This window comes from Grammomys surdaster, unplaced genomic scaffold (genome assembly GCF_004785775.1).
Source record: "Grammomys surdaster isolate TR1022 unplaced genomic scaffold, NIH_TR_1.0 948, whole genome shotgun sequence".
Classification (NCBI taxonomy): Eukaryota; Metazoa; Chordata; class Mammalia; order Rodentia; family Muridae; genus Grammomys; species Grammomys surdaster.
Genome location: NW_021605367.1, coordinates 44,134 through 54,465, shown reverse-complemented (window position 1 = coordinate 54,465; position 10,332 = coordinate 44,134). Strand labels below are relative to the sequence as shown.

General features: G+C 48.8%; 1 protein-coding gene across 1 annotated transcript in view; it reads left to right on the top strand.

Annotated features, from left to right (window-relative positions):
• The first annotated feature begins 2,002 nt into the window (after positions 1-2,002).
• The window catches only part of Rab43 (RAB43, member RAS oncogene family), a 22,506-nt gene continuing 14,176 nt past the window's right edge, over positions 2,003-10,332 (top strand). Inside the window, exon 1 of the mRNA XM_028782985.1 lies at positions 2,003-2,309. Within this exon, the coding sequence (XP_028638818.1) occupies positions 2,112-2,309 (198 nt within the window). The 5' untranslated portion in view covers positions 2,003-2,111. The remainder of the gene's footprint in view (positions 2,310-10,332) is intronic.

Sequence of the window (10,332 nt, the reverse complement as noted above, 5' to 3'; positions counted from 1 at the left end):
TCCTTGAACCCAAGGCAAACCTCCTGCCTCAGTCTCCCAAGTGTTTGGATTACAGGTGTTTATTACCATACTTGGTTACACAGTCTAATTTTAAAATGTCTTCGTACTCCATAAATGAAAGTAGTGGATTGGCTTTTGCCATACCAAAATATCCTCCTTCCTACACCAATTCCAGCCCAAGGCAGAGTAGAGGCCAGCGAACCATGACTAACCACTCTTCTGGCTTTCCCGAGCCTCTCCTGGCCTTTGGACTCCTCTTTCCCTTCTTGTGAGCTAGGCCTGGCTGAGGGGTATTATCCACCTCACAGCCAGCTTCAGGGAGGAAACCACTATATGGTTCAGGGTACATCTTGGGATGGAGGTAGTTTCTTGCGGCTGCAGTTCTCCATGAGTTTGCAAAGCCTGGCTCTTCCTTTGCACAACATTCTAGGGGGTCCTGGCTGTAACTGCTGGACATTTCTCACAGCCATGGAGTTCCTACTGTTTGAGAATAAACTTTTCTGTTTTCTCCAAGTTCAGCCTTTGCCTTTCATCTACTTGGCCAGTGAGGCTGGTCACAGTCTGTGGTGATGGTGCCTGTGGGATTGCTCTCTGGTTTTCATAAGTTTCCTCTTCCCTTCCCTACTGGGGAAGTTTTGGATTTTGTCTTTTGTTCATGGATGGATCTCAAGGCACTAGAACAGTGTTTGGCTTGCAATAGCCAGCTAGAATAATCTCAGCTTCCTCTCATTTTAGGAATAGGGCCTTTTTGATCTAGTTCAAATTGCTTACAGACATGTGGGTCCCATTTCTTTAACCTCTCGTTTCCCAGGCCAAACTTAGGAGCTGGCTGGCCCACAGGTTTTCCTTGTGCCTCTTCTCAAGTGCAAGTGGTGGTTGGCTGAGACCTGAACTCCTATTCCTAGCCAGCCCAGGTTTGGCTGGACTCCTGACTGCACTATCATCTTCCTAATGGGACTCTGGGCCATTCTGCCCTCAAGGATTTTCATTTCCTCTTGTCTTCATTTTTCACCTAAGGGAAGCTGCCATTGCTGTGTATCACCAGAACTTTCGATTCTCCGAAGTGGGAACATTGAGGTGGGGTTCTGCCTCATCAGCCCTTCACTGTCAGCCATAGCTGTCCTCTGCCCCAGCACTACCTTGAGGTCTCTTGCCAGGCGAGGGATGGAGCAGGCCAGTGAGGAGTGGACGTGGGTCCTGGCTGAGGAGGACAGGAGGTTAGGGAATGGTGAACTGGCGATGATAATGAGTTGTTGACCTAGTAGGGGCCAAAGCCTGCTATAGGGGCGCAGCAGACTGAAGCGGAGTTGAAGAGGGGTGGAGAGCTGAGCTGAGAGACGTTAGGGAGGAGTTAGCTCCAGGGCTATGAAAAGGAGCGGGTGGATTTCTAGGATGCAGTGCCTAAGGCGAGGTCCAAGCTAAGAAGGGCTCTGGAGGATTAGGGCGGGGTAAGAGGTGTTAAGAGCGGGGGTCAGGACCAAATAGAGGATCTAGGCGGTGTTGACAGCGGATCCCCACCCCGGCTTAAGTCTGGGTGAGTGAAGTGCGGAGAAGTGAGAAAGAACGGTGCTGAGGGAGGGATCAGGGTGGTGTTTAGAGAAAGGTCGGAGGCTTTGGCTGTGGTGGGGTGCGGGCGGTGCTCGGAGAAGGGTCGGGGAGGTGGGAAGCTTAGAGGGACTGCTGGGGGGATGGGGGGAGTCGGGACTGTACTGACAGGATAGGAGGCGTTGGTTACGGGAGGGGGCGACTGGGCGGTCCTGGGGGCGGGACCCACACGAGGAGTGGCGGGAGGTGGGCGGTGCTGGGGATCAGGGAGTCTCGCCCCGCCCTGAAGGCGGCGCACGAGCGGGCCTGAGGTAGCCCTGGGCCGGCGCGGCACCGACGGCTGGCAGAGAGCTCTGCGGAGGGCCGGGCGGTGCGCTCCCTGGCGGAGCCGAGTCCGCGGGCTCCCGAGCGGGGCGGGGCCGTCGATCGGTCCGCCGCGCAGCTCGTTCAGGTGCTGCGGCCGCTCCACGTAGCCCGGCGGTGGGCCGGCTAGGGCACACGGACCTCGGCCCGGGGCTGTCGTTAGCCCAAGCCGGGCCCTGGCGTCCCAGGACTCCCGCGGAGCCATGGCGGGCCCTGGTCCAGGAGATCAGGACGAACACTACGATTTCCTGTTCAAACTGGTGTTAGTGGGCGACGCGAGCGTGGGCAAGACGTGCGTGGTACAGCGCTTCAAGACCGGTGCCTTCTCCGCGCGTCAGGGCAGCACCATCGGTGTCGACTTCACCATGAAGACGCTGGAGATCCAGGGCAAGCGGGTCAAGGTGGGAGGCGGCGCGGCCCGCTGCTTTGCTCCCGGCGGGCGGTTCGTGGCCAGTCCTTCAGCTTTCCCTTCTTTCAGAACGGGCTTGGGCCTTGATGTCCGCGCTGGGTTCAGGTCCGAAAGCACCGCCTTGGGCTCTGGGAATGGTGACAGTGGGCGGCCAGAGCGTGGAGGAGGAAGCCCGCCCCCCCCCCCGTCTCACAGCCTGGGGACTCCTTCGGAACAACTTGCCCTGGAAGGCAACCTGCGGGCCGTTCTGTGAGCGCCACGCATGCCGGGACAGACCCTTCCCTGCGCGGCCCTCTGGGGAGCACTCAGCCAAATAACGACATCCCCGTGACCGGGAGGGACCAGGAAGTAGTGGCTGCTAGGACCGGAGGTCCAAAAGTTTTTGTCAGAATTTCCTCCCTGGCCACGCCTCCCCGCAGTCTCTTTTATGGACCTGGTGGTGGAACTCGACTCCACCAGGGCCATCGCGGGGTGGGGGTGGGGGGGCCTCCCCGACTAAGGGTTGATAGAAACCGAAAACTTCATCACAGATACCGGAAGGTGGGCGAGAGAACCAAACTTTGGCAGTGACTCCAGCAGAAACAGGACATTGTGGTTGCCACAATGTCCTGGCAATGATTTGATAAATAATATTTGTGATGAATGAAATCAAGTTTGTTAACCTAGGTGTCTGTCCTCTCTAAAACGGTAGCATCCTGGACAGGACGCAGCATTGTTCTTATGCACAGAGGCCCTCAGTAATTTTCCTGACTTGCACCCTACAGAAATCCTTTGCTGTTTTCATGGTTTCAGGTTCACAAGGATCTTCAAGACAGCTTTAAAGAGAACTGGGTGGGGGCTGCCCTGTGTTTTCAGGAAGTGAAGGCTGGGGATGGAAGGCTCTTGACCCTGTTGCTGCTGTGGCTGTCTGCTCATTTGGGTGGCTGGAGGCCTGTTCTCTGTTGCCCTTGGCTGGGATACTTAGCTCTTTGTTTCTATAAAGTTGGGATAATTTCTGGGTGTTGCCTCTCTCTCCTGTCCCATCGTGTAGGAAAAAAAGCAAGTCAACAATCATTTTTATGACCACTGTGCCTCTAGAGATTTGCTTGCAAGGTTTTAAACGGGCCTTTTGGGTTTCAGTGTATTTTGGTTTTCAGGAGGTGGAGAAGAGCCAAGTGCAGGCAGGCAGGTTTAGTTTTCTGGACCATCCCTTTGGAGCAGGTGGCCAGGGAAGGGCTGTCATGGGTGGAGTATGTCCATGCTCAAGTTGGTGCCCTCTGATAATGCCAGTAGTCAACATTCAAAGTGCAGTGTGAAAACAGAAGCACAAGGAGGATGAGTCCTTCTGGAATGCTGTTGGCCTGTGCCCAGCACATGTGGATCCCTGTGCTGACTGATCAGGGAGGGCAATATTCCTGTTTACCTGTGGAGATAACCTGTCACCTAGTGCAGCCCTGGGTGGACTGTGCACTTGAGTTTAGGTTATGCAACACAGTACCGTGTAGCTTGTTATTTCTTTCCCTTATGGTCACTCCAGCTTTTCCTCTTAGGAGGCAGCCTCGAGGGCCTGGAAGTAGCAGAGCTGTGTCTGGTAATACCTCAAAGCTGTGTCGCTTGTCCTTTCTATAAGCTATTGTGAGTCAGCTGTTTAATGGTATATTCTCTGGACTGGAGGCCATTGTTCCAGATAATTATTCTTTTTGTGGTGCTGAGGGTTGAATTTAGGGCTCTTTGCATAAACTCTCCCAGGAAGCCTGTCTCCCACCTGATCTGGGCTTTGTAAGGATTTGAGGAACCTTAGAGACAGACCAGCTGCTGTTCTAGCTCTGCTGAGGTTGGAAGTTCCCAGGAGTGAGTTGGGAAGGCCAAGAAGACAGAGGCTCTGCTTTCCCACTAGTCAGAGCAAAACCATCTTACTGCATTCTGTGTTCCAGTTGTCAGAGCAGAACCATGTTATTCACTTCTGTGTTTCAGTCTTACTTGTTTGTTTAGAGAGTTCTGCTATAGTGGAAAGCTGAAAATAACAGATTCAATCAAGTTCTTTTTTTTTCTATAGTTACTTCCCGTTACAACCATTGTGCTATATTCTGCTTGAAGAGATGGGCTGGTCAGTCTCTCCAACCCTATTTTCTAACCTTGATAAGTCCCCTTCTTAAATATTCCAGGATTGGATGGCCTCTGTGTCTGTTTCCCCTTGTCATACTCTGTCCCTTAGATCCAAGACTGGATGGTCTTTGCAACTGTGTCCCTTAGATTCTTGTGTGACTGATAATTTTACTATTCAGTTTCTAGTGTGAATACTGCTTTCCCAGAGGCCTCCCTGACCCCTCCTCCACCCAGGTCTTTCTTCCCTGTTGTCTATGTGCTTATAGCACTTACCTGGACTTGACATGCTCTGGATTGTTTGTCTCTTCCTGTTGAAGATAAGCCCTTTAAAGACACAGATCCTTTTGGCCAGCGCCAGACACATATGTTCATTACATGCTTGCTTAGTGGTTAATATTTATAGAGAGGAAGCCGAAGCCAAGGAAAGGGAGGTAACTGGTTCACCTGAGGTCTCCTGTAAGTCAGGGGCAAAATCAGGATTTGAACTCTGGATTTGGCTGGCTTCTGGGCACAGTGCTTATTTTCTGAATCCCTCTGTGCCTGGAAAGTTTGCTCCAAAGTTCTGGTTCTGAAGGCTGATGAACCCAATGAACTATTGCACCCACTGAGGGCTGAGTATGCACTTGGGCTGATTTGGTTTGTTATTCTCTCTCTCTCTCTCTCTCTCTCTCTCTCTGTCTCTCTCTCTCTCTCTCTCAAAGACAGAGCTTAATGTAGTGTAGGCTGGCCTCAAACTCACTATATAGCCAAGGATACCCTTGAACTTGTGATCCTTTTGCCTCTACTTCACAAATGCTGGAGCTTCAGACATCTGTCACTACAACCAGCTTTTATACTTAGGAAGCTTATAAACATTTTCACTAAGAGCTGACACCAGAATATTTCAGGGTGTTTATCAGCTAATAGGAACATTGAGATAGGCCCTTTCGAGCTGGTCAGATGACTCAGCAAGTAAAAGCCCTGGCTGCCTGAACCCAGGGTCTAAGGTGAGAACAGACTCCTGAAAGTTGACCCCTGACCTCCGCATATGTGCCATGGCATGTGTGCACCATGGTGTGCGCATGCACGTGTGATACACGTCATGTATAGACACACATCACATGTAGAGACACAATAAATGTTTTTAAAAAATAGCCCACTCAGATCTCACAAGCTGCTGTGCAGGTGCATAAGCCTTTTTAAATGGTCATTTGAGGTAGCTCCAGGATGTGTTTTAGGTCTGAGGACTGGACGTAGCACATGAATCTGATTGCTGTTTATCTTTCTGATTGGAGAGTCTGAAGGCGTGGAGAGTCTTTCTGTCTTTCCTGTTGAAGTTCTTTCTGGTAGCCTCAGGCCTCTTCATCTCGGAAATGGAACTAGTGACCTCTTACCTACTTGTGAAGGGTGTTGAAAAACCTGTAGACATGTTTAAAAGCGTTACATTTTCTTGGCTTGTTTTTTTTAACTATATTTAAAAATTTATTATTATAATTGCTATTATTATTACGTGTGTGTACATAAACACATGTGCATGCACGTGTGCAGCAACAGGCTTGTGGAGGTCACAGTATATATAAGCTGCATGAGTCCCTTCTCTTTCCTTCCACAATCTGTGTCCTTTGGATGGAACTCAGGTTGCCAGGCTGGGCTGCAAGCCCCTTTATTCACTGAGCCATCTTGCCACCCCTTCCTAGCTTCTTTTCTCTTTTTAAGTAGATGATCTAATCATATGGTTCAAATTACAAAAATTTTTTTTTGGTTTTTCGAGACAGGGTTTCTCTGTGTAGCCCTGGTTGTCCTGGAACTCACAATGTAGACCAGGCTGGCCTCGAACTCAGAAATCTGCCTGCCTCTGCCTCCCAAGTGCTGGGATTAAAGGTGTGGGCCACCACTGCCTGGACTCAAATTACAAAAATTCAAAGACTTAAAGAGACACAGGGAGGTTTCCCTTACTCCTTTGTTCCCCCTTCCAAGCTACCCTGAGTCTAATAAGCAAAAAACAATTAGTACTACCCATTTCTTTTTTATCCCCTAAGTATATTGTAAATAAAACCAGAATTTATGATGCAAACAAGTAAAAGGGTTTGCTTTATTGCTGCTTCTGTCTTTGCTGTGGATGAGTAGGAAGGGTCAGCTGCTTCTCCACCTTACCACTCCCCACGCACTGCCCCCTAGAAAGACTCCCCTTTAAGCCCTGAGTGCGTCTGCCCCCACTGCTTCTCACTTTTTTTATGTGGGCACACAAAGGCCTGTTATGTAAACTTGGTTGTGCAGATCACTAGGCACACGGGCCCTGAGTGCAAGGAGCCTGATTAGGATTTCATCCCTTTACATGGCTCCATCATGCCTCCTGGCCACTTGGTGGAGACACCAGCACACCTCCTCATGGAATCAGGGCCTTAGGACCAGGGCTTCTAGCTCATTGTCCTTGACTGAGGCCGTTCTTGGCTTCATAAGTGTTCTTTGTTTTCATGGCTTCTCCTGTAACTTCCCAAGTAGGGATAAGGAGGTTTAAAAGGAAACATGTGAGCACCCTTGTGTCTATGTGTCTGTGTGTCTGTGTGTCAGTATTGGTGGTGGAATCCAGGGCCTCATGCACTCTAGACAAATGTTCTCCTACTGAGCTATGCTCCTAACCCAGAATTTTTTTGTTTGCCTTCCCAGTTTTTCCAGTCTAGGATCTGGTTTTGTATCTGCATTTCCTGTTCAGATAAAATCAATTTGACTTTTTCGGTTCTGCTCAGAAATAGCAAAAGGACTGTTAGATAAGAGACATTCTAGGTCATGGTAATATTATGAAGAAATCTGTTCTTGATACCAATGGCCGTCAATCCTCATTGTAAACTAAACCTTGCCTCCTGAGGATTCTTACTGTCATCAGGCAGTGTTCATGTGGGAAGAGAGAGAGACAGAGAGAGAGAGAGACAGAGAGAGAGAGAGAGACAGAGAGAGAGAGACAGAGAGATAGAGAGACAGAGACAGAGAGAAATGTACATACACACACAGAGAGAGAGAGAGAGAGAGAGAGAGAGAGAGAGAGAGAGAGAGAGAGAGAGAGAACAGGCAGGCTGTAGAAGCGAGCTAAACCCTTAGCACGTATTACGTCGGGCATACAATGGCTCCTCTTCTGACTTACCACTCTCTAAGTTCCCCTTACAGACTTTTTGCTCCAGTGGATTGTCAACCGAATGGGAAGTGATGCTATGTATGTGTCTGAGAGAGGAAGTATCTCACGGCGTCAGGAAAGGTGGCCTCTCAGGGTATTTGTTACTGATCTGCCTCCCTCTGTTCTCCTTCTCTTCCCCCTTTTGTTTTTTGATAAAAGTCTTAACTCTGTAGCCCAGAAAGACCTTGAATTTGTGATCCTCTGCCTCCACCTCCCAAGTGCTGGTATTTTGGGTGTCAGCTACCACATCTGGCTCCTGCGAGTTTTCTTTGGGCACTTGGAGCATGAGACATGTTTAATGGTCAGTAGCAGGGGGAGCAGCGTGCATGCGTGCGTGCGTGCGTGTGTGCGTGTGTGTGTGTGTGTGTCTGTGTGTCTGTGTGTGTATGTACACCTTACCCTCCTCAGGCAGTGTTCCCCCTGATCATTGCTGCCACTCTTGCTGGGAGTGTCTCCATTGTACAAGGGCAGGAAAGGTAGCTTGGATGTGGAAGCCTAGAACGGGAGCTTTTCTGTCCTTGTCCTGTTAGACTCTTCACCACTGGCAGCAAGCGCACAAGAGCAACAAGTGAGGGAGGTGGGGATCAGTGTAAAATCTGGTCAGGGGGCTGGGGAGGTGGTTCAGTGGGTAAAGGAGCCTGCTGCCAAGCCTGACAATCTGAGTTCAGTCCCTGGGACCCACACAGAAGGAGACAATCAACTCCTGAAAGTTATCCTCTAACCTCCACACTGGCTGTGTGGCACACATGTGCTCCCTTTGCCTAAATAAATGTTATTTAAAAGTTTAGAAAAATAGAAATAAAATCTGGTTATCATAGATCATTTGCATTGTACACTTTGATGAGCAGTATTGCTTCAACATTGTAATACCTGGTGCTTATTATAAACAAATGTCTGCTCAGTTGAATTAGGCAGTGTTCAAAATGGTCACTGTGAGTAAGAGAAAACTTGCCTTGGAGACTAATGTTTGAATACAAAATGCTTTATTCATGTTGCAATAGAAACCAACCAAATCATGCTAGATAAGGAACCTGTAGCTGCCAAGAGTTCACGGGGAAGGACCTTTTGTCATTAATAGCTTCTTAAATCTTGTTTAATATCTTCTTTGTTGTCACTGGATGAAACAGGGTCTCATTATGTAACCCTGGCTGGCCTGTACCTGCTGGACAGCCCAGGGTAGCTTTGCTTTTGGGACAGCCCTCCTGTCTTAAGAGCTGGGATTAGGAGCTTACCCACACCTGGCCTCTTCTACCCTTCATTACATCAATATTTTTTGGAGTCTTCTCATTCTTGGATGGAAAAAGAGAGAGCCAGTGCTGTTTGACACTTGGCACTGGAGAGTGAGCCCAGGATCCCGCACATGCTGGGCAAGTACTTTCCCACTGAGTGATACATTTGGCCCCCTTTTTTTCTTTTCTTTTAATTTATTTTTTGTTATGTAGCTTAGGCTGACCTCAGTGTTGTGATCCTCCTGTCTCAGCCTTCCTATGCTGATGTGAGCCACCATGTTGGTTGGCATCAGGCTTCAGTTTGGACCAGAATTAACAACTGACACAATGGCAGGCCCTAGCAGCCCGCTGCCTGTCTGTAATCATCAGATCTACCCCCAAAAGAGAAATTATAGCGTTTCAAAACAGACTGGATGTAGTGTTGTAGCCAATTGAACATTCAGAACGACCAGTTCAAGGAGCCCACTCTGAAAGGAGTGGTACCCATCTAAACACCTAAGTTCTAAGCTGCAGATGTCAAAAATTCAGTCACGTTGCTAACCTTTAGTCACACCTATGTATGTTTTTGTGCTCTCTCTCTGTCTCTCGCTATGTCTCTCTGTATGTATGTATTTATTCATTCATTTATTTATTTGAAGACAGGGTCTTATTATGTAGCCCTGGCTGGCCTGACACTGGCTGTGTAGACAGACTAGAGATCAGCCTGCTTCTGCCTAAAGAATGCTAGGATTAAAGGCTTGTACCACCACACCCAGCTTTATTTGAGACAGGATCTGTGGTAACTAGCTTGGCCTGGTACTCCTGGGCTCAAGGGATTGTCCAGCTTCAGCCCCTAGGTGGCTGGGATTAAAGGCATGGGTCACTGTAACTGGTTTAAGATTCTGTATTTGGGATGGCATCGCGGATCATGAACACATGTAAAAACCTAAGAACTGATGCTTATCAGGTCTGATTGCACAAGCCTATAATCTCAGCTACTCATAAGCCTCAGGCAAGAGGGTTGTAAGTTCAAAGCCTGTCTCAAAAAAAACAGCCAATGGGAGTCTGAGATGGCTCAGTCATTAGAGGTGCTTGCTGCTATGACCTGAGTTTGATCCACATGATGGGAGGAAAGAACTCACCCCCAAAAGTTCTCTCCTGACCTTTCCTGCAAACAAAAATAAAATATAATAAAACAAGAAACTAAACAACCCACCATACAAATAAAACCAGTCCTCGGGGTCATAGCTCATTGCTAGAGTGTTTACTTGCCCAGCATGCCTGCCCTGTGCTCCGTTCCCAGCACTGTAAAAAGTAAGAAATAGCCAGGTGGCTCACTTTAGGTTAGAGGGCATCATGTCCTGAGGATAATTCTGACACGTGGTGGGCTGTGACAGGCGTTTACTAAATGTGTCTCAGCTTTTTCCTTTCTCCTTTATTTTTATTTATTTATTTTTTGAGATAGGGTTTCTCTCTTATATAACTATGGCTGTCTTGGAATTTGCTGTGTAGACCAGGCTGGCCTTGAACTCACAGAGATCCTCCTGCCTCTGCCTCCTGTGAGCTTAACTCAC